The 24,499-nt window shown below is 46.6% G+C and overlaps 1 protein-coding gene across 3 annotated transcripts in view; it reads left to right on the top strand.

Annotated features, from left to right (window-relative positions):
- CCNT2 (cyclin T2) overlaps positions 1 to 24,499 on the top strand; it is a 158,787-nt gene that overhangs the window by 39,899 nt on the left and 94,389 nt on the right. For all 3 annotated transcript variants that reach the window (XM_033946203.1, XM_033946202.1, XM_033946204.1), the window contains exons 3-4: positions 14,463 to 14,591; positions 15,488 to 15,548. In XM_033946203.1, coding sequence (XP_033802094.1) covers positions 14,463 to 14,591; positions 15,488 to 15,548 — 190 coding nt within the window. The remainder of the gene's footprint in view (positions 1 to 14,462; positions 14,592 to 15,487; positions 15,549 to 24,499) is intronic.

Genomic DNA, 24,499 nt, shown 5'->3' with positions numbered 1-24,499 from the left:
TGTTCCCCCCTGATGATTGCTGTCTGCCCCCTCCCCCCAAAGAAGCCCCCTTTCCCTCTCCCCCTGGTCCCCTGTTGTGCAATGCCTGCCTGCCCCATGGCCCCCTTCCGTTTCCACCACCTTCCCTTCTTACCCTCCCTCCATTCCTCGAACTGGAGCTGGGGCTGCATCGTTCACCTCTCGGCCCAGATCGTCGAGCAGGTTCTCCTGCTTCATGGCGGTGGGTGGGGCTACAGGAAGACGTGCTTATGTGGCGGCAGCGGCAACCCTGACTCCTTCAGCACCATGTCGGGAAGGTGGAGAGCGGCCTGCGAGGTTCGCTACAGCGGCTGGTGAACCTCAGCAGGCAGCTTTGAAGAGGAGCGGCAGTGGGAAGGAGGCGTTGCTGGCGTCTTCTGCACAGTCACGCGCTTCCAGCTAGCGCAGGCGCTGTGAGGCTGACACAGAAGCATACCTCACGCCACCAGGAATCACGATCTTTGAAAAGCGCATGCACGCTTAGCCTTTTATTATTATTGATAATGGTAACCACAAAATAAAAAAAACAAACCAGAAAGCACACTGTATGCAGAGAAAATGTTAATTATCATTTATATTGGTTTTATTTTTCAAAGAGGTCAAAGTAGATGACTTAAATATGCAATGTCACCTCAGTAACAACTGTAGAAAAATTGACAAATATCGTGCAAAATATAGACCTCAGATTATAAATTCTCAAAACCGACACATTTTGATCGCTAAATTGAAAATAAAATCATTTTTCCTACCTTTGTTGTCTGGTGATTTCATGAGTCTCTGGTTGCACTTCCTTCTGACTGTGTATCCAACATTTTTTTCTTCTTGCCTCCTGCATGCTTCCTCTCCTCCGAACCTCATTCCCTTCCCCAACCAACATCTCTCTCTGTCCCTCCATGAGTCCAACTTTTCTTTCTCTCTCCTCCACTCCTATTGGCAACATGTCTCCCTCTCTCTCCCTCCGCTGTTATGATCTTGCATCTCTCTGTTCTTCCTCAGGGTCTCTCCCCCTCTGTCTCTTCTGTCTGTACCGCCCATAGTCCAGCATCTGCCTCCTGTCATTCCTCTTTGGTCCAGGTCTCTCTCTCTGTCTTTCTTCTGCTTACAACCCCCCCACCCCACCCCCATGTCCAGCATTTGTTCTCTCTTCCAGGTCTTTCTCTGCCTTTCTCTCTCTTTCCTTCCTCCGCCTCTCTCTCTTTCTCCTTCCTCCCTTGTCCAGAATCTTTCCACCTCTCTGCAGTCTCTTTCTCTTTCTTCCCTCTATACATCTGCCTCCCCTTTGTTTCAAGTTTTTTTTTTCTCTCTTTTCCTTCTGCTAACATTTCGAGTCCTCCCACCTTTGTTCTAGGTCTTTCTGTCTCTCTTACTCTCTTTGTCTTCCCCCTCCCCAGGGCTTGGCATCTCTCTCTCCTCTGTTCAGGGTGTTTCCCCTCTAGTCCAGTCTTTTGATTCAAGTCTGCTTTCTGGATAGATTTAAAAGCAACCTAAAAACCTTTCTTTTCAGAGATGCCTTTGACCTTTAGCTCTTCTTGATAGATCTCAACCATTCCACTTGACTTCCATGCTTTCTACTGAATCACTCTCCTTGGCTCTTCTCATCCTTTCCTTTATTCCGCGTCCCAATCTCTTTCCTTTCCTAATCACTGTTCTCTCTGCTTTCCTTTGGTTTCTATTCCCCCATCCTGTTTTTCCCCATTTGTTTTCTTTCCAATCAAATATTGTATTTCTAAACCTCTTTCCCCTTTGGCACAGTAAGTCCTGTAGGTCCTTTGTATGTCTGATATATTATAACCTTTGAATTTTTATTTATGTTCATCGCTTAGAAGTTTGATAACAATTTATCAAATTTTAAATGAAACTTGAAACTTCCCACCCCTCCTCAAGGTCCTTTTTTGTCTCTCCCCCCACGGTGTCCAGATCCAGCGTCTCTATGGCAATCCCCATCCTGCCACGGACCTTGCGACGGGCAGGGCATTACCTCTGCTGCTTCCCACACCCTGCGAAAGAGGTCATCTTCTGTGCTGTGACCACCGCTTGTTGAGGACCTATTATTGAGATGGCTTGGGGAAATCCACTGCTTATTCCTAGGATAAGCAGCATAAAATCTGTTTTGTTACTTTGAATCTAGCTAGGTGTTGGCCACCTTTAGAAACAGGATACTGGGCTTGATGGACCTTTGATCTATCCCCATATGGCAATTATGTTTTTATGTACTTGCATTCTTCAGGCCACCGTCAGCATAAAGTAAGCACACTATCTTTGACGGCCTGGAATTTTTCCTTCTGCTATTGCTTCATTCCTAAATAGGGACAGTAGCAAAAGGAAAATTTCCAGGCTGCATGTTTATTGCAGGGTTAACAAGTAGCCAAATTGGGAGGGAAAACCGCCAAACTGGCAACACTGGTTGCGGGGTCAGAGAAAGAACTGAGGCCAATTCAGGCAGCAGGTTGGAGATGCAGCTTGTGTCAGCAAATAGCCAGAGAGGTATGGGAGGGAAAGGGGAAGAAAGTGCACATGCAGTGTGGATTGGGGGAGAAGAGGGCAGGGTGTGCCATTGCCAAGGGACAACGCTAGAGTGATTCCAATGCAGAAGCAAGATGAATGGCAGCCTTGGAGAAAGAAGAAATGCCAAATATATCCTGGCCAGAGCTAAAAGAAGACAGGGAAAAGTGAAAAAAATAAAACAAAAACAGAGACTAGGACCAATGTGATGAAGAAAATTAAATGGCCAGGTGATGAAGACAGAAAAGGGGATTCTTATTTTTGGAACGTATATCTTCCAGAGCTAGCATTAGACATAGCTGGGGTCCTGCAAGAAAAACCTTACCCACTGGCCTTTTACCCCTTTGAAAATCCTATTGACATGCACGTTCAACAAATATTTTTAAAAGACAAAAACAAACAAACCCCTCCTATTACAAAAATAAAGATAGTTTCTCTAGTTAGATTATAGCTGATTGACTAGAAAATGCCAGAGATGCCTCTACTGTTGCCACCCCCTTCCCCAACATGAACCTCGGCAAGCCAGAAATGTTAGATCTCCCCACCCCCACATTTTCTCTCAGTTGAGGGTGGTGGACCAGTTCTTCATTGACACTTGAAGCAGGAGGCCCCTGCTCGCCGTTCGTGTGCAAGTACACGCGCTCGAGCGCCCCTCCCATCCCCTGAAGCGGCCGCAGCTAAAGGAAGGAGCGGAGACCTGCGTCTGCTCCAGAAAAGCCAGTCAATAAAAAAACCAGCATTTGACCAGAAGTTGCTCAAAAGCCCGCCACCCGCCAAAGCCATTTATTTCCCACCCAAGGCTTTAGTCGCCCAATTACATTGTAATGCGGAGGGCGGGCTAAGGTTGCATATATATGCTACCTGAGCTGGGAGCATGTGTTAGGGAGCAGCGGTAGGCAGGCAAGCAGGTTTCCTCATCCTGAAAGTCTGCGTTGGGGGGGGGGAAGTTACTTACTCCTTAGGGGAAGCGTGTCATTGGAGGAAGGCAGCCGAGCGCTCACCTAAATTAGCCGGGCGGAGCGCCTGGCTAAAACACGCTAGGGAGAACACTGTATATACGAGTGTTATAAAGCTGATTCTGTTACATCCCTTCCGGATTCCATACACTAGGTGTTCAATCCCAATCCGCAATCCAGGAGTTGCAGAAATCCAACACTTTTCTGAGCACATGCTCTATCTACTCCCTTAGCCTGAAAGCTATCAAACATATCCAGTTACAATTTCTGCAAGTAATTCGTGCAGAAGTCTTTTGCAGTTCTGCTTCTTTTTCTTATTTTTTTGTTTAAAGTTCATTTTCTCAGTGGCTTCAGTGCCTTGAGACCCCCTTCCCGGTGGTTCCTTGTTGGAGTAAAGGTCGCAGTCTCACGGTGCTGGACTGTTGCTTCACAGAAAAACTTTGGTGGATCTGTGGAGCCAGCCTGCTGTGTGTCACCATTCCTAAACTTGGGGGTCCTTTCCCCTGGGAGTTTGCTGGCCTGCTGACCTTGTCACATGTTTCAAGTGCCATGCATCTGGAGTGAAACCCACCTGGGTTTCAAGATGCAGGCTGCCTTTCCCATCCCTGACTGCATGGCGAGGATCCGTGGGGGCAGAGGTCATGGTGTCTGACCAGCTTGCAGTCTGAAGATCTTCCGCTCTGGTCATTTGGAGAAGTTTTTGAGGCAGAAAAATCATTTTTTTCCATTCAGCAGCTGCTTAAAATTGCTGACAGGCAAGGCACTGCAAAACTGTTGAGTACCCTCCATTATTTTTTATGGGAACTACGGAGGTGACTTTTGGATCGTTTTAAAAGTCGTTTTTCATAGTTTCTGAGAGTATGGTTCAGATTCCCAACCTTCCCTGACCCCAAATCGCTATTTTTTATTTTTGGGTATTGTTTATTTTTGCTATTTTTGGTGCAAATTCCCAGCACCTAATTGTTGAATGTGGACATTGTTTGTGCCGGATTGGCGCTGGATCAGCGACCATGTATCACGTGCTGTAGCGTGCTGGGGAAGAGAGCATGAGCTTCAGACCGAGAGTGGACAAGACTTCGCCTCCTCTGAGTACTCTTGGGCTGGGGAGCCAGCCTGGGTCAATGTCTTTGGAAGAAAATCTCACCCAGAGGCCGTCCTGGAGTCTAGCGCAAAACGCCTGCATTTCGTGTCTGGAGACTCATGGCACATGTGCCTCAATAGAACCCTGGAACAAAAACAGGAGAACCAAATCCACAAAACTCAACAGAATAGAATAGAACAAAGAGTGGAAATGTCCAATAAACCTAGTGAATGCAATCTTCTTTAAAAAATCCTTTATTCATCCAGAAAATCAATGACCAGACATGTGCATGTTTCGGCCAGAACGGCCTGCTGAAGTTCAGGAGTCTATACACATAAACAAATATAAATATACAAACAAAAAATCATCATGTAAAAATCATCATATAAATAACACACAAATGACACACAATGGCAGAATATTAAAAATTATAATATAGCAAAAAATGCATAACAAATAATAATAAAAAGCAAATGATAATAACAGTGAGGATTTCTAATTAATCAAATATAGCCCCTACTGAGACACATAAACACATTTAATGTGCATAAACGTAACAAGCACCAGTCCCCAAAATCAATCAGTATAATTCATGTAATAAAAGATCATATGATCCATAAAATAAAATAAACCCATTAATAAACACAATCTCATTTCTAAATGATTTTTAAAAAAAATAAATATTCAAATCATCTCATAAGAAACTTAACACAATCTCATATAGACATCTGTAAGTCAATCAAACAGGTATAAAAAATCATTATAAACAATAGATTTGTTTAGATTCCAAAGGAAATAACAAATTATACAGTTCTTTTCGTACAAGACACCTCAAGTAGATTCTGTCGCAGATTTTAAGCAGGGTTCTGTCTGCTTTTTTTGTTTTTTTACTGCTGATGTTCTGAAAGAGCTCCATTTGGATTTCCACCTTCTACTTCTTAGGCTTCGGTTATGGACCATTTTCATGTGCCTTTTTTCTATTCCACAACTCCTTTGTTGGTCTGGTTTCAGAACCATGTGCTACCCCAGAAAGCTCTTTCAAACCTTCTAATGCTATGTCTAAGCTTTATCCCCTGGATCCTGATTTTCAGCAGGTTTTTGAACAGCCTGAGGTAGATTCTGCCATGGCACAGGTTATCTAGCACGCAGCCCTCCCTAGTGATTGGGGAAGTGAGGTTTAAGGACTCAGGATCGCAGGGTGGATATTATGTTGAAAACATTTTTTTCTAGTGGCATCTTTAGGTATCAGAGCGGCAATGACCGCTTCCCTTATGGTGTGTGCCTGTCATTCTGGCCTGCGCAGTGTGTTAACTGTGGAGGTGCATGCCTATCCTCCACTGGTGCTGGATGTGCCGCACACCCTTTATGATCTCATTCAAATTCTTAGTATATTCTCTGCTTGTGTAGTGTCTGCGTGCCTGACTCATTGGATCTGTCTTTGGACTGGGGACACTGCCTCAAAGGCCACCTTAAGCAGATATCCTTTCAAGGTTCAGCTTCTTGTTGGTATAGGTCTGGATGACCACTGCACAGGTGCTGCTGAGCGCCGACCTAAGTCTCCCTATGTACAAGTTTCGCCAGACATCGGGAGGGGATCGTAATGCTTTTCATTCCTCCCACAGGTGTCGTCTAGGATTCCACAGGTTCTCCCTCCCAGAGACATTCCCAGGGCTACGTCCCTGTTACAACAGTTTCAATTCCAGGCGTCCTCAGGCCACAGTAACTGTGCCTAAAAAGCCCCAGTGATGCCAGGGGTTGGGCAGGGCTTCCTCATATTAGAGGCCAACTTCTTAGTTTTTTATCAGGAGTGAACTCGACTTTCATCGGATCAGTGGGTGCTGGCCATCGTTCAGGAGGCTAAGTCAAGAAAATGCTGGGGAAACCAAAAACTCTTGGTCAAATCTCACTGAGAGTGGTTAAAGAAAAGTATTTGAAAAATACAAAAAAATCACTCTCCTATAGAATGTTCAAACCTCTTGGAATGTTAAATATATCTTCATGTTTAGTCACAAAATATCCTCAGAGACATGAAGGCTGAAACAAGGGGCAAATCCCAAGAAAATAGCCTCACCAGTGCAGTGCAGTGAAAGCAGCCTACATTTTTGATGAAACTGTTTAAATTCTTTTTGAGACAGACGCCACCTTCTAAATGTTTGAATCTTGCATATCGGTTCCCTGATACAGGAACGAAACGGGCAACGTCGGAACCCTCAGCAAAGATAAGTCTTTTCTGCTACATTTAAGTTATTAAATATATCATCATTTAGACTGCTTATGCAGCGAAGAAAGCACGTTTTTTCAAGTTTGTTCAACTATATGCAGTGATTGGGTGGTGAGGCTATTTTCTTGGGATTTGCCCCTTGTTTCAGCCTTCATGTCTCTGAGCATATTTTGTGACTAAACATGAAGATGTGTTTAACATTCCAAGAGGTTTGAACATTCTATAGGAGAGTGATTTATTTTTTTTTTTTTTTGTCATTTTCATCATTCAGGAGGGGCACAAGTTATACCTCCTTTGCCTGCCTCCAGATTTGTTTCTGGACTCAGGCAAGTCGACCGGAAAGAAGTCCAGGGTCCGCGATACTCTGCAACGCCTCTTAGAAGGGGTGCTGGAACCTGTTCCAGAACACGAATCGGGCTTAGGCAGATACTCCTTATACTTCATTGTGCCACAGAAAGGCTCTGAGGATTGGAAAACCATTTTGGATCTAAAGCCAGTAAACCACTTCTTGCGGTTTTCTCTTTTCTGTGTGAAAATGGAGCGCATGGTGATAGCTGCTGTCTCTCCAGGAGAGTTTCTGGCGTCCTTGGATATCCCAGATGCTTCCATATTTCAATCTACTTCCAAGCTCCCAGTTCACCTGAGGCTCCTCAGTCAGGGCCCAATTCCCACGGAGAATCCAGAGCACTTTGGTCTTAAGGCATGGCTTTTGAGCGCACCGCCCTAATTTGGAAGGGCTACTTGGAGGTTGTCATTATGACTTTCCTTAGAGCAAAGAAGTCTGCAACATTTGCGGTTTATGCAAAGACCTGGAATGCTTTCCAGTTATAGTGCACCAAGGAATAGGTGGAGCCTGAGAAGGCTCCTATTCCAGTGATTCTAGCATTCCTACATTCCAGACTTGAAAAGGGTATAACTGTTTCATCTCCCAAGGTGCAAGTAGCTGGTCTTTCAATTTTTATGGTCCGGAGAGGCATGCAGTCATTAGAATCTTATCCAGACCTCACTCATTTTTGACAGGGGCACTCAGATTGTGACCCCCATTGTGCAGGCCGTTTCCATCTTGAGACCTCAGTGTGGTTCTGAAGGGCCTATCTTGGGCTCCTTATGAACTCCTGCCGAACGCGTAACTCTTGGATCTTATGGTTAAGACTGTGTCTTTGGTTGCTATTGTCTTGCCAGTGCGAGTCTGAATTGTAGGCCCTTTCCTGTAGGGAACTCTTCCTCCAGTTTACAGAAATGGGTGTTTCTCTGTGGATGGTACCTGCCTTCCAGATCAATCAAGAGATTTGCTTAACCGCTTCTCACCCCATGGGTTCAGCAAAATAGGAAAAGATTTTGTGGAGGCTGGATGTACCTAGAGTCGTACTGCACTACTTGGAGAGGACTAATTATTCCCAGCTTTCCCAATACCTTTTTGTGCTGACCAGCTAATGACGAGACAAGCCAGCCTCTAAGGCCTCGATTGCCAGATGGATTTCATCTTCCTACCAGTTCTCAGCCCTGCACTTTAGCCTTGCGACAGCGCCTCACACTTTTGCCAAGGTGATGGTAATTGTGGCAGCTTTCTTTGCCGGCAGGGGGTCCAAGTCCATCCTTCCTTGGACAATTAGTTGATCCGGGCTCCGTCTCGTCAGGAGTGCAAAAGTGTGGTGGAGATGGTAGTGTGCTGCAGGCGTTGGCAAGTTCAGGAAGAGCCTTTTGATGCCCTCCCAGTCCTTGAAGTATCTGGGCTTTCTCTTCGACTCTAGACATGGTCGTGTGTTTCTTCCCAAGGCACACAGACAAAAACTTTAACAACAGATCAGAGATGATCTGGACCATCTGGCTCCCACAGCCTGGCATTATCTGCAGGTTCTGGGGTCTACGACAGCCTCATTGTAGGCTGTCTCCTGGGCAAGAGTGCCCTTTACATGAGTCCCTCCTCTCTTGGTGGCCTCTGCAGCGTCACCCCCTTCAGATGCCACTCCCCTGGATGGTGTCAGTTCACAGCAGCTTGAGCTGGTGGCTTTAGGGAAGACTCTCTGCCAGGGCTGGTGGCTTCGGATTTCCAAGTGAATGACTCTTATGATGGATGCTGGCCTGTTGGATTGGGGTTCCCACTGTGGGGACCTCTATATTCAGGGGTAGTGGTCTCATCAGAAACGTTGGTCGATCAGTCGTCTGAAGCTTCTGGCAATTCGGTTGGCGCTACTCGCTTTCCAGTCCCTTCTGATAGGAACAGCAGTGCAAATTTCTCCGTCACAACAGCGGTGGCGTACGTAAATCATTAAGGGGACACAAGAAGCTCTCCCTTGGGCTAGGAGGCTCGCATACTTTTCCTTTGGGTGGAAACACATTTTCTGTCTCTCCCAGCTGCTCATGTGGCCAGAGTCAACAACGTTCAGGCAGACTTCTTCAGCCGACAGATCCTGGCCCCAGGAGCATGGTCCCTCTCGGGCCTGGCGTGTCGTCTGCTCATACAGTGCTGGGATCAGCCCCAGATGGAGAAAGAAGAAAAGTCTTTGTTTGCTTTGTTTACACCACAGTGCCAGCATGGGATTGGACAGGACAAAGAGGGGTGGGATGGGTGAAGAGGCTACAAAATAAACCTGCCAGGATGTTTGAAAAAACAAACAAGCCCACCTGTTTTAGTGGGAAAAGCAAATTGAATAAAAAAATTGATTCAATAGGCCAAATCAAATCAAATATTTTTCCCCTGAATCGGGCAGCACTAGTGGTGGAGAGGGCAAGATTCTGAATGAGAGTGCAGTTGGAAAGAGAAAGGGAGAGATGACGGACCCAGGAGTGGTGGGAAGGGCAAGATGCTGAATGGGTGGGGAGGGAGAGATGGTGAACCTGGGGGGTGGCATGGTGAGGAGGGAAGGAGGAGGAAGAAAGGAAAGGGAATTTATATACCACCTTTTTGTGGCTTTTGCATTTCAAAGACAAGAAGGTAAAGATGCTGGATGGGTGCTGCGAACACAGGGAAGCAGCACCAGAGTCAGTGAATGAAAAGGTTAGAAAGAAAATCACCAGAGAATGATTTTATTTTTAGTTTAGTATTTTCATCTGCCATCTCTGTATTGCACATTGTATAAGGGATGCTTTTTAATCATGATTAATCACGTGATAAAAACTTTTAATCGTGATTAATCTTGTGATTACTAGATGTACAGCCTTTTTATATATTTACTAATTATTTTAGCCCATTATATTAACAGGTGCTAGAATAGATGTGTAGACTTAGGCATTTCTATCTGTCTGTATGTCTGACTTTCTGTTTCTCTCCCTGTCCCCTGTCTTTCTGTCTCCCCCTGTCTGTCTTTCTGTCTCCCCCTGTCTGTCTTTCTGTCTCTCCCTGTCTGTCTTTCTTTCTCTCCCTGTCTGTCTTTCTGTCTCCCCCTGTCTGGCTGTCTTTCTGTCTCCCCCTGTCTGGCTGTCTTTGTCTCTCTCCCCCTGTCTGGCTGTCTTTGTCTCTCTCCCTCTGTCTGGCTGTCTTTCTTTCTGTCTCTCTCCCCCTGTCTGGCTGTCTTTCTTTCTGTCTCTCTGCCTGGCCCGCTGTCTGTCTGTCTCTCCCCCCCCCCTGTCCAGCAGAACCCCTTTCCTCTTCCCCTGTCCAGCAGTAGCCCTTCTCCCTTCCTTTTACCTCTCCCCTGTCCAACAGCACCCCTTCCCTGCTCCCCCTGTCCAGCAGTAGCCCTTCTGCCTTCCTTTTATCTCCCCCCTGTCCAACAGCGCCCCTTCCCTGCTCCCCCTGTCCAGCAATAGCCCTTCCTTAGCAACAGCAGCAGATGAATCCAGAGACCAATGGGATAGCACACATCTAGCCGCAGGCGTAGATAGAGAAACTGATTAACAGGTGGTCCTATTGGCTGGCACTCCTCCTGTATCTCCAGTATGTTCTATCTCCCAGCAGGTGATGATCGCTGTGTGAATAGCTCCTGGATTCTGGCTGTGACTGGAACTTTATTTTCTCCTGTTGAGGTTTCTCTTCAGTGAGACTGCCATTCTTTATCCCAGGACAAGCAGGCAGCATATTCTCTACATGTGGGTGACGTCATCCATGGAGCCCCGTCGTGGACAGCTTTTCAAGCAAACTGGATTGAAGATCTCAAAGTTTGCTAGTTTTGCACTATGCATGCGTGTGCCTTCCCGTTCCACTAGAGGGCACGTCTCCTCCTCGTGGTCTTCAATTCTTAGTTTTCCGCGGAGCCAGAAAGCCCTGTCTCTCTTCTCTGCGTTCTAAGTGCCTTTCTTGCACCGCGGCTTCTTTATTTTCACTTTGGGAGTCGCTGTGCAGTGTTTTGTACTTTTTTCTCCACTCGTGTAGTTTTTCTTTTTTGACTTTGGTGACCGGGAGCTCCCGGTTTGCCTTGGCTGCCTGGCCTCGCGTGGCCGCGGCCTTTCTTTTACTTTATGTCCCGTCCTCTTACCGGATTTAAGAAGTGCACGCAGTGCGATTGGGTAATTTCCATTACAGACCCGCACCGCTGGTGTATCTTGTGCCTGGGTGCTGACCACCCTACGGACTCTTGCTCTCATTGCGCTACCCTCCAACCTTGGGCTCTTCGGCAGCGGTGGGACAGGATTGTGGAGCTCTTCACCATGGAGGCTGACCTAACTTCGGCCCCGGTCTCGGCCTCGACCTTGGCCTTGACGTCGGCCTCGAAGACTTCAGTCCCCGGCAAGTCTCCCTCGACCTCGAAAGCCTCAGCGACCATGACCGCGAAGACCTCGGCGTCGGGTAAGTCTCCTCTTCCTCCTTCAGGTTCAGTTCAGTTGCAGAAGAAGCCACCTTCGGAGTCTCTGGCCCTCCAGGCGGTGAGTGTAAACCCGCCGGCCTCGATGAGACCTCCTTCTAAGACCTCTTAGCTTGCCTCCACCTTAGGGGAATACTCTTCCTCGAGGTCGTCCTCACTGCTGCACCTGTCAGTTCCAACTTGGTCTCAGTGCCCATGTTTGAGGATATGCTGAAGGCGATCATCTCCTCGCAGCTCTCCTCGGCTTTGGCCCAGCTTGCCTCGACCTCGCTCGTTGCGGACCAGCCTGAGCGTCGCCCCGATGTTTCTGGAGGCAAGGTGTGTCGGTCTCGGCGCATGTCCTCGACTGACTCCTCTCCTCTTCCTTCGAGGCATGATTCTCCCGCTGCCCGACCTCGGTCGCGGCACCGGTTGAGGCGTCTGTCTCTCGAGTCCCGGAGGCCTACAAAAAAGCCCAGGGATTCTTCCTCAAGGCGGCGTAGGTCGCCGGGCCCTTACACTACGGGGTCCATCAAGCCCTCGGACCTGACTTTGTCCGACCCGAGTCTGCGGCGATCTCCTGTGCAGTCTCAGGTTTCGCACCGTGAGGCCCCAGTGTAGGGAGGTTCTGCCTCTTTTTCCCGACGATTGTTTTCGTCCCGTGGCGATTTCATCGGGCTTCGATGCCCTGGACCCCGGGGTCCTCTAAACAAAAGCTATCGTCGAATCCCCCCCGTTCATTTATTGGGGCGTCCTCGGCGTCCATGCTTGTCGACACTGATATGCTGGCGCAGTACTCCAGGGAGGCTTCCCCCTCCTTTTCTGCTGCTTTGCAGTCTCGCTCAGCCTCCCCCCTTGAGGGGCAGTCTGAGAGCCGGCCCTCTTCCTTCACCAGGTTTGTGCAGGACATGGGGAAGGCATTGCATTTGGACCTCCATTCTGATTCCAGGTATACCAAGGAATATTTGGAGGAGATGGAACTTCCTCATCCTCCTAAGGAGTCCTTGCGGCTCCCCCTGAATCCGGTGTTGCAACAGACTTTTTTCCGAAACTTGGAGACTCCCTATGCTTTCCCGGCCATTCCATCTAAGATGGAGTCTCGGTACCGGATGGTCCCCTGTAAAGGGTTTGAGAAGGCTCAGCTTTCCCACCAGTCTTTGGTGGTGGAGTCTTCCCTCAAAAAGTCTCACCCTTCCAAGGTCTACGCGGCTGTCCCACCGGGCCGGGAAGACCGGACTATGGATAAGTTTGGCAGACGCCTGTACCAAAATTCCATGATGGCTAACAGGCCTTTGCAGTGGCCATGCATCGCCTGGCGTGGCTCCGCATAGTAGATATGGATCCGAACCTGCAGGACCGGTTGGCGAATCTTCCGTGCTTGGGTAACGAGCTGTTCGATGATTCCATCGAGGCTGCCACCAAACGCCTCTCTGAACATGAGCGCTCCTCAGTCCAGAGGTTTTTCCATGGAGGAGTTTTGTCTCATGGCTACTTGGTCTTCCGAGAGTGCTTTCTCGCAGCATTACTGGTTGGATGTGGGGGCGCATGTGGTAGATGTGTTTAGTGCTTTGGTTGTTGCAGAGGCGGCGTTTGCTTCCCACCCAGATTGAGGATTGCTTTGCTACATCCAGTTGGTCTCTAGATTCATCTGCTGCTGTTGCTAAGGAAGGAAAAAATATGTTCTTACCTGATAATTTTCTTTCCTTTAGACACAGCAGATGAATCCAGAGCCCCACCCCTTCTGGATATTGTCTGTCAGTTTTTTCTTTTCCAACTTTCAAAGTTTGTTATTATTGATGGTTGTATTCTGTATTATTGCCTTTTGAGATTTGTTATGGGAAAGAAGTTTTTTACATGCTTTGCCTATTGATGGTTACGGATGCTTGGGGCAAGGAGCTATACTGGAGATACAGGAGGAGTGCCAGCCAATAGGACCACCTGTTAATCAGTTTCTCTATCTCTGCCTGCTGGTCTCTGGATTCATCTGCTGCATCTAAAGGAAAGAAAATTAACAGGTAAGAACATAATTTTTCCTTCTGCCTTACTTTTACCTCCCCCTGTCCAACAGCACCCCTTCCCTGCTCCCCCTATCCAGCAGTAGCCCTTCTGCGTCACTTTTACCTCCTCCCCAGAAACACCCCTTCCCTGCTCCTCCTGTCCAGCAGTAGCCCTTCTGCCTTACTTTTACCTCCTCCCCTGTACAGCAACACCCCTTCCCTGCTCCCCCTGTCCAGCAGTGGCCTTTCTTCCTTACTTTTACCTCCCCCCCTGTCCAACAGCACCCCTTCCCTGCTCCCCCTGTCCAGCAGTAGCCCTTCTGCCTTACTTTTATCTCCCCCCTGTCCAGCATCCGCTAGCCAGGGCAGCCTCGGGGTTTTTGCTAGGCCGGCCCGCCTCACATTATTGAAGTGGGCCGGCCTAGCAAATGTCCTGCAGCTGCTTGGTGAAACCGCGGCTGCAGCCGGCATCGAAGATCAAGGTAGAAAATCAGCTGAGGCAGGCACTGCATGCACAGCACGGCGCACTGAGATTGAAGTGCGCATGCGCGCTAAGGGTTTTATTATAGTGGATGAGTGTGTATGTTCATATATTTAGTGGCATACAGAGTAAAGTGGCAGTCTCTAAGATTCTACCTAATGTTTTATAAAATATAATTTTTTGCAAGACCTTCACTTTTATCAGTTTCAGAGGATCTTCAGGAGGTTCAAATTTATGTTAAATGGTAGACTACTTTTCTAATATCTAGACTTCGTTTGAATTACAATGTAGTGGATCTATCTTACAATAGGACAATTCTAGAATCTTTTTTGTAATAATTCCCTTTTACACATAAATTTTGTTAATTTTTTTCTGTCAGAAGCTCTTATGGTGGTATTGGTTGTATTTGTTTTATCTCAAAGGTATATAATGTATATCTATATATATAAAATTTTATACTAAATAATGGGCTTTTTTTCCTACAGATAATTTCTCCAACTGCATTGTTCTTGGCTGCTAAAGTGGAAGAACAACCACGAAAACTTGAACATGTCATAAAAGTGACTCATGCTTGTCTTAACCCTCAAGAGCCACAGCTGGATACAAAGAGTGATGTACGTTAAGTGAGGTTTTTGTGAAGGTTTGCCGTTAACATTTGAAATTTATAGCATGAAAGCAGTTGTACAAATTTTCATCCCATTTTAGACTGTGGCATTCTTTAAGATAAAAATAGACGCGTATCAGTGTTCTGTCAGGGATCTATCTGTCAGCAGATGTTATCACAAAGCTTTTGAAACTGAGCCAGATTGTTTTTAAGAGTTATATCCCTATTTAGCATGTTAATTTGTAGCATATCCAGGATTAATATACAGGGTATAGGGGCATAAAATGGGCTTCTTTTTGCATTTTATATTCAAGCTGAGCTTTAAATAGCTGCCTTAAACATCTTGCTGATATTAGCACATGTAGCATCTTATATTGTAAAACTGTAGAGAAAATTGAAAAATCTAGATAACTTTGTTTAAGCTTAAATAGAGCATTCATTAACAAAGGCAGTGTGATATTGTATTTTATGTAAAGTTTGCTAAATTGTGACAAATGTATGCTTTAATTATCTGATATAAAGTTCTATGCCATTTGTATTTCACATTTTTTAAACAATTGCTGATTCAAAATGACTCACAATATACGTGAAATTACCATAGGCCCAGATTTCCCCATCCTCTCTCTTACTGTATAAAAATATAAGCAAAATTAAACACAGGCATCATAAAATATGATAATTAACCAATTTTGCTCACCTAACCCATTCTCTCCATATATTTTCTAAACTGTTACACTTTTGGGTAGAGACCCTCACTTAAAGCAACAAAGTCAACTGTGTAACAAATGAGCTACATTTTGAGGAGAGGAAAGAGGCATCATATTGCATTAAGTTAATGAAGAAAAATCCGTAATTTTGATTTGGAAAGCAAAATTGTGAAATGACCAAAATACTTTTATTTTCTAGGCATACCTACAGCAGGCACAAGAACTAGTTATACTTGAAACTATAATGCTACAAACTTTAGGTAAGTGATTAATTTTCTGAACTTCAGTAGCTGAATGCAAATGTGCAGACTTTATCATGGCAAATTATAAAAGAACTTGTATTTGGGTTAGGGAGCCATGTTGTACCACTATAAGAGTCCAAACGGAGGGTGAGGAGGTAGCTTCATTGTTGGCGCACAGTGTGGACACTAAGTGCAAAGGTCTGCATTCTAAGCTTTTGGCAGGCAGGGCGGGTTTACTCATGCCCTCTTGTAGAAGTTGGAATCCAGATCCCAGCCCTGCCCAAAGGAATACTATTAAAACCTCTTACAATGTGAACTCTCTCTTCTTTCCCCCCCCTACTGCCCATAAGGTTCCAGGAGGGATTCCACTCCATGCTTGAGCTGCACCAAGTTCAAAATGACACCTCTGACCCCTAGCAGTAGTTTGTGGTACTAGTGTTGGAATGTTCATAAGTTAAAACTCCATGGATTACTGTATGTACTTGAATATAAAACAAGGTGCCCTTTTTCAAAAAGGAAGAAAAAAAGGTTGACTCACAATATAAACCGAGCTTAGACATTTGGGTGATCTTGGTGAGAAAGTCTACAAAGACTAGACATTCTTTCTATAAGTTTTAACATAATTTCCAGTGCAATAGGTGAAAGACATTCTAGACAGTAGAGTTATTTCCCCATAGCTGCGTGCTGCTGCAGAAGGAATCCACTCCGGAATTTTCACTCTGCCTCTGTTGTACTTCACTGGGCTTTTTAGTTCTACCTTCAATTCTTTCCTTCTGCACGCATGCCTGCAAGAGTGTGTGTGATGTAATTTCATTCCCTTTTTGGGTAAATTAGTGCTTGGAGTGATTTTGAAGCTCTTCCTGCTTGAGAAGTCACAGATTTTGGTCTGTAGCTGACAGGCCAATCCTACTGGGGTACCTGTTAGCCAGCCTGCATAGTTTTCTTTGGAGCTCAGGGCCATTTCTGATGTGGTTTCACCTCCTGTTAAACAGAGGTTGAGCGCAAGCTGTTAGGTGCCTTTCGATGGCTCAGTGGGGTCTCACAGGGTGCCGACTGCATCGTTGCGCCTCCGCCCATCTCTACACACATCAGTTTTTCCGCAGGGTTGGAGGTATAGTCAGACATAGGAGTCTGACTGGCAGCCCAAAGATCAGCTTTATAGATCCTTTCCCAGCATTGTGGCAGCAAATTTTCTCATCCAGCTACTGTGAGAGAACTGAAAGCAGGCTACACCACAAATTCTGACTGGTCACAGTGAATACACAGGCTAACACCCTGTGAGAGGAATCAGGGGATGTTGAAAAAGTGGTTTTTGAATGTTTCTAAATGTTCCCTCTCCTGAAAAATCCTAACACTGCTCTTTTTTTAGAGTTTGGGAAGTGTGAAAAATATCACAAATTTTTGACAGCAGCCATCTTGGATTTTTTTGCAATCTTTTTTTTTTTTTTTTTTCTAAAACTCCCTGCTTATTCAGATCTGCAAATTTCACATGGAAACTTGCTTTGATGCTTGACTTTTGATATGGCTAGTAATTCCTTCACAGCTAGGAAATGCAAATTTTTGTCACCTTAAGGCAGGGATCTCAAAGTCCCTCCTTAAGGGCCGCAATCCAGTCGGGTTTTCAGGATTTCCTCAATGAATATGCATTAAAAGCAGTGCATGCACATAGATCTCATCCATATTCATTGGGGAAATCCTGAAAACCTGACTGGATTGTGGCCCTCAAGGAGGGACTTTGAGACCCCTGCCTTAGGGTGACTCTATGCCCCTGGAGCCGGATAATTTTTAAAATTTTTTAAATTTGGTGGTCTGCATCTCTCAGTGGCGTTACTCCTTTGGACATGTCTTCAATTCACCCTACCATTGTGCTTGTGCTGCCTGATCTTGATCTGGGGAATCCTGATGTGGTGACTTGCTTGCTGACCCCTTATTTGCAGGTGCAGCGCTTCCCAGGACGGGAGATCAGGGACTGTGTTCTTGGGACTGTGGATCCCTTTGAGGATTTTGGAGCCTGGAAATGCTCTCACAATTCTGTGCTTATTTGTGTTTGTGGCTTTGCTGGACCTTATTTCTGCATCTTTGAAGGAGGGTGGTCTTAAAATTGCTAGAGCTATTTCACGCTGGTATCTTCTGGCACAGGAGTGTCAGCAGTTTTTGGATCAGTCCTGGGTAGATCCTTTGGTGCAGGTGGTTAAACGCACCTCTCTCCCCAGTTTCCAAGTTTGTTCCAAATTTGATATACCGTCTATCCACATGTACCTAGACGGTTTACAATACTAAAATATTTTTAAAATGTAAAAAAAAAGAAAAGCTTAAAAGAAATAAGTATATTGACTGTACATAGTCATACAGAAACAAGAGGATCTGGGACTAGGTAAGAATGAAATACATTGAGATGAAATAAATAAAAAAGAGTGGTAAAGTGGGAGGGGGGAAAAAACAAAGGGGATAGGAATTACGCTTCTTAAAAGCGATTGGTATTCATTTCTGTTTGTGAAGTGAGTAGGTTGGGTGAATTGACCATTCTCATGCTACAAAGACATCCCTGAATAAGTTTATAATTTGGTCTTAAATTTGTCCAGTGTTTCTTCCAATATAATATCTAATGGGAGAGCATTCCAAAGGGGTAGGGGTTCTGATGAAGAATATGGTGTTGTATGTAGTGTCATCAAAAAGGATGGGATAGTAAATAAGTTCTGACTGTTAGATCTTAGCAACTGAAAGGAAGCACAAGGAATAAGATATTTATCTAAAAAATCTGGAGATTTAGTGAGTTTGAGTTTGAGCTTAAAGGCTAGCAGAAGTATTTTGTAAGTTGTCTGGTGAGATATGGGGAGCTAATAGGCTTTGCGGAGTAGAGGGGTGACATGATCGTATTTCCTTGCCTTTACATATAAGTTTAATGGTCGTATTTTGGATGAGTTGTAGTCTTCGAGTTTCTTTTTGTATTTTGCTGTGGTATAAAGAGTTGCAATAGTCGATGTGTGAAATGACGAGAGAATGGATCAGAATTTGAAAAGAGGGGTTAAGAATAGACGTTGTAGAACGTATTAATCTCAATTTATAGAAACAATGTTGGACAACTGCACTTATTTGGTCATGGTACTTAAGGCTTTTGTCAAGTATGACTCCCAAAAGTTTAATTTTGATTTCCATCAGTATGGGGTGGGAATCTATGCATGGATGATGTAGTGTTAGAGGATATGTAGGTCTGCCAGGTGGATGTGGTTCTCGGGAAACTCTTTGATGCAGCTGCTTTAAGCATTAATGCTGCCTCAGTGAAGACTTTTGTCGCATGCACCTGTCTTTCTCAAAGGCACACACTGGATAGTGAGGCAGTTGTTCCCCCTCCTCAATCTTTTCTGGCAGGGACAGATTATATGGTGGTTGCAGCAGATGCTAGTTACTTGAGATGCAGTTTTCTATAGAATGTGATGAATTTTTGTGGATTTTGTACGAATTGCTTATAAAAAGACTCTTGAGGCAGGCCCTTTGTGGGCCGAAACACGATCGTGTCAAAGTTGTTTTTTTTTTTAATGCAGTTTTGAAATGTGAAAGGGTTTATATCTTAAATAATAAAATGCTAGCCGCGCATGCGCACTTGCCTCGCGTGTTCCCTGATCCCTTTTCTGTTGGGATGTGGCAAGACAAGTGCGCAAGCGCGCTTATTACGTCACTGACGGAGAGCAGCGAATGCAGGAAGCGGAGTGGCTGAGAAAGCGCGGGAGACCTGGCCCGGCCTGCAGACGGGTAAGGAGCTGGGGCAGTGAGCCATCCCTGCGGCTGAAATGGAGCCTGGCCACCCTCCGCGACAGACCACAGGAGTCCGAGTCCTTTTCCGCTCACCCCCCCTTCCCGCGGACCCGACTACCTTGGCGATTCAAGCAGCGTGTGCAGCACTCTTCACACGCTGCTTCAGGCCCTTCTACTTCCCTGATTTGCTCTGCCGCGTCTCTGATGATTTCATCAGGGACGTGCCAGAGTAAATCAGGGCAGTAGAAGGACCCGAAGCAGCGTGTGAAGACTGCTGCACACGCTGCTTGAATCGCCAGGTAGGTAGTCAGGTCCGTGGGAAGGGAAGGGGGGGCGCAAGGACTCTGGGGAGAATGGCAGACACCGGCCCTGTACTAACTCCCGTGGACAGGGGGAGCAGGAAGGGGTGCTGATGAACAGGGGGGGGGGGAAAATGAAGGGAGGCCTATTGCTGGACAGAGGGAGCAGGAAGAGGTAATGATGGACGGGGGGAAAAAGGAAGGGAGGCTTATTGCTTGACAGGGGGAACAGGAAGAGGTGCTGATGGACAGGGGGGGGAAAATGAAGGGAGGCCTACTGCTGGACAGGGGGAGCAGGAAGAGGTGCTGATGGACAGGGGGAAATGAAGGGAGGACTACTGCTGGACAGGGGGAGCAGGAAGAGTTGATGATGGACGGGGGGAAAGGAATGGAGGCCTATTGTTGGACAGGGGGAGCAGGAAGAGGTGCTGATGGACACGGGGGGGGGAAATGAAGGGAGGCCTACTGCTGGACATGGGGAGCAGGAAGAGGTGCTGATGGACAGGGGGGGAAATGAAGGGAGGCCTACTGCTGGACAGAGGGAGCAGGAAGAGGTGATGATGGACACGGTGGAAAAAATGAAGGGAGGCTTACTGCTGGATAAGGGGAGCAGTGAAGGGGTGGTGGTGGACACAGGGGAGGTAAAAATAAGGGAGAATGGACAGAAAAAAAGCGGCTAAGGAGACAGAGAGAGAAAGAAATAAAGACAGACACACATATATTCTAGCACCCGTTAATGTAACGGGCTATAAAGCTAGTATATATATATATATATATATATGAAATTTTTGTGATGAGTTGTTGTGCATGTACATCATATATATTTGTTTTAGATGTATTACGTTTTTATGAAAAAGATGCTGATACAATTGTATATATTGTCACTACATGTTATATTTTAGACTCCTGAGGAAGGCCCTTTGTGGATCGAAACACGATCATGTCAAGTCCATTACAATAAAAGAAACCTTTGTTGTTGTGTTTGCGGGTTGCATTGTATAACTTTATGTGCGTTTGGCAGAGGTGTTAACGTATTCCATCTCTGCCAATAGAATGCTTTGGTTCAGAGAGTGGATGGGTGTTTCCACTTTGAAGGTTACTTTGGCTCAATCTCATGGTTTCTGGGATGGACAATCACCCTAAGGCTCTGCACCTGTCTACTGTTTCAGTTTGTTTTATACTTCTCAAAGTTGACTCTTGATGCCTGTCAGCCCTTGTGGGCTGGAAAGAATGTATATACAGTATATTTCGATTTATTGGGGAGTAATATCTGAGCTCCTTTGAAGCCAGTGTTGGTGGTTAATGGTACTGTTTAGTTACTTTTGAGCAGAACTGGGAAGAATGTATATATAGTATATTTCAATTTATTGGGGAGTAGTTTCTGAGCTCCTTTGAAGCCAGTGTTGGTGGTTAATGGTACTGTTTAGTTATTTTTGAGCAAAACATTTTGTTTAAGTCTGTTGCTACAGGTGCCTCTACTTCATGTGTATTGGGTGACTGTGTGTGCTTGGGTACTAGTTCTGCCCGATTCACTTTGGGTAAATCAATTTGAATCGATTTAAAAACAAAAAAAATCAGCCTTCTGATTCAGTGACTGACCCTCGCCCCCTAAAGCACGAGCAGCAGCGCTGCCTCTTGCTGGCCGGTTGCTGTCGCTCTTGCTTTAGAGGGAGAGGGTCAGTCAGGAAGTGCTGCAGTGGTCTGGCTTTCCCCCTGGCCTCCCGCGCATCCATTTATCTAATTCCAGCAGCAGCGCAGCCTGCAGAGAGGATCACCGGTGCTAGCGATCTTTGCAGGCTGCCATCGGCTTCTGGAGCTGTTGTTTCCTCTGCCGTGATCCTGCCTCTGACGTCAGAGGAGGGGCGAGACCACAGCAGAGGGAAGACAGCTCCGGAGGCCGATGGCAGCCTGCAAAGATCGCTAGCACTGGCTCCGTGCTTGGGCCGATCCTATTTAATATTTATATCAATGACCTGGAAGACGGAATATCCAGTGAGATCATTAAGTTTGCAGACGACACAAAGCTATGCCGGGCAATCAGATCGCAGGAGGATAGCGAGGAACTCCAGAGCGACTTGTATCAGTTAGAGAAATGGGCAGATCAATGGCAGATGAAGTTCAACGTGGAGAAATGCAAAGTAATGCATTTAGGTAGTAAGAATAAGGAATACGAGTATAGAATGTCAGGCGCAACTCTGGGTAAGAGCGAACAAGAAAAGGACCTGGGTGTACTGATAGATAGGACCCTGAAGCCGTCGGCACAATGCGCGGCAGCGGCAAAGAAAGCAAACAGAATGTTAGGCATGATAAAGAAAGGAATCACGAGTAGATCGGAGAAAGTCATAATACCGCTTTATAGAGCAATGGTCAGACCACACTTGGAATACTGTGTCCAACATTGGTCTCCCAACCTAAAGAAGGATATACAACTGTTAGAGAGGGTGCAGAGACGAGCAACGAAGTTAATAAGAGGTATGGAGAACTTGGAATATGAGGAACGACTCAAGAAACTAGGACTGTTCTCCCTTGAGAAGAGAAGGCTGCGAGGGGACATGATCGAGACGTTCAAAATGCTGAAAGGCATCGATAAAATAGAGCAGGAAAATAAATTATTTACATTGTCCAACACGACACGGACAAGAGGACATGGTTTGAAGCTAAGGGGGGACAAGTCCAGGACAAATGTCAGGAAGTTCTGTTTTACGCAGCGAGTGGTAGACGCCTGGAATGCTCTCCCAAAGGAGGTTATCAAGGAATCCACTGTGCTGGGATTCAAAGGCAAATTAGATGCACATCTCCTTATGAGAGGCATAGAGGGATATGGGTGACTAAAACTACATCAGGTGTATACCTGACTGGGCCTCCGCGTGTGCGGATCGCCGGACTTGATGGACCATGGGTCTGATCCGGAGATGGCAGTTCTTATGTTCTTATGTTCTTATGCTGGAATTAGGTTTATCCCAGGACAAGCAGGCAGCATATTCTTAACACATGGGTGACGTCACCGACGGAGCCCTCGGTACGGACCTTTTTAACTAGAAGTTTCTAGTTGGCCGCACCGCGCGTGCGCGAGTGCCTTCCCGCCCGACGGAGGAGTGCGTGGTCCCCAGTTTCTTCGTTTCCGCGGAGCGAAGAAGACGCGTGTGTTTTTTCAACGGCCGTTGAAACCACTTTTTTGCCTTCCCGCTCGCGCTTTTTTCCCTAATATTTCTTATTTTGCCTTCGGGTATCTTTTTCTTTTGCTTTGTAAAAAAAAAAAAAAAAAACTTGCTTTTTTTCGACTTTTTTCGATTCTGCCCCGGCGGGGCCTGTTGCCATTATACAGGCCTCGGGGTTCGATTTTGCGGAGGCCGTTTTCCCCTTCATGCCCCCGCAGGTCGGTTTTAAAAAGTGCCAGCGGTGTGCACGCCTGATCTCCATCACTGACCCACACAATTGGTGTTTACAGTGTTTGGGTCCGGAGCATCGGGCGGACTCCTGCACCCGCTGTGCCACTCTTCAAAAGAGAACCCTTAAAAACCGAAGAATTCAACAAACTCTTCTCTTCGGCTCCGGGTCGGCGATGGACTCCTCGACATCGACAGCGGTACCACAGAAATCGGCACCGTCTACTTCGACACCGCCCGACCCCACATCGGCGTCTCTGGCGCCAGGTAAGCCGGCTAAGAAGCCTTCCTCTTCCCTCGAGCGCCCTCCAACTACGGCGGCGACGCCGACCTTAACGGCATCGCACCGGTCCCGCAAGCGCTCCGCCCCGATCTCGGTGAGTGCCTCGTCATCGGCCTCCTCATCGCCGGGGCGTGGAGCGGCATCTAAGGAACCGAAGAAAAAGAAAGCGGTTCCGATGCCACCCCTAGATGACCGTATCTCGGCCATCTTAAAAGTTCAACTCCAGGAACAGTTACAGCAACAACTCGAGCACCTGTTGCCCACTATCCTGGCACCGCTCCTTCCGGTACCAGACCGGCCCGAGCCCCGTACCGAACCCCCGGTATCCACCCCTTCGGTACCTATCAACACCTCCATGCCGATTCTTTCGGCTGAGCAGCTTCATACCCATCCAGTGGTTCACTCCCATACCACATCGGATCCTCCTCGGCACCAAGCTGTGCGTCATTCTTCCCGGGACCGGGATCGACGCCGGTCTTCCTCTCCTGGTACCGTTTCGGTGCGCTCTGGGAAATCTTTATCCAAGACCCGCCATACCGCACCTTCCACCCCGGTGTCTCGACATGCACCAGAGGTCCGAGACCCTGACTTATGGGAGGAATCCCCTCTCGGTACTGAGGAGGATCCCTCCTCATCTGATGAGGACCCGTCGGCACCCGATGCCACCTCCAAACCGGAGCAGTCCTCCTTTTCGAAATTCCTCAGGGAGATGTCTGCAGCCTTGTCCCTTCCTCTGGAATCGGACTCTAAAAAATCTCAAGCCTTCCTGGAGGCTTTAGATTTTGAACAACCTCCTAAGGAGTTCCTCAAGCTCCCCGTACATGACATCCTACGGGAGACTTTTTACAAAAATTGGGAGAACCCCCTTACGGTACCGGGGGCCCCCCGTAAACTGGACAATCTCTATCGAGTAATACCTATTCCAGGATTCGACAAGTCTCAATTGCCCCATGAGTCCCTTCTTGTCGAATCCACCTTAAAAAAGACTCAGGGCTCCAGTGTCTATGCCTCTACCCCTCCTGGCAGAGAGGGTAAGACCATGGACAAGTTTGGCAAGAGGCTCTACCAGAATGCCATGCTGGCCAACAGGGCAAATAATTATTCATTCCATTTTTCATTTTACATGAAACATTTGGTTCAGCAGCTGTCCGCCCTTCAGAAATACCTCCCGGAGCGCAAGGTTCCACTGTTCCAACAGCACATCTCTGGCCTTCTTCAATTGCGCAAATTTATGGTCCGCTCGATATA

Source organism: Geotrypetes seraphini, chromosome 5 (assembly GCF_902459505.1).
Source record: "Geotrypetes seraphini chromosome 5, aGeoSer1.1, whole genome shotgun sequence".
Lineage (NCBI taxonomy): Eukaryota > Metazoa > Chordata > Amphibia > Gymnophiona > Dermophiidae > Geotrypetes > Geotrypetes seraphini.
This window is presented reverse-complemented; position numbering and strand designations above follow the sequence as displayed.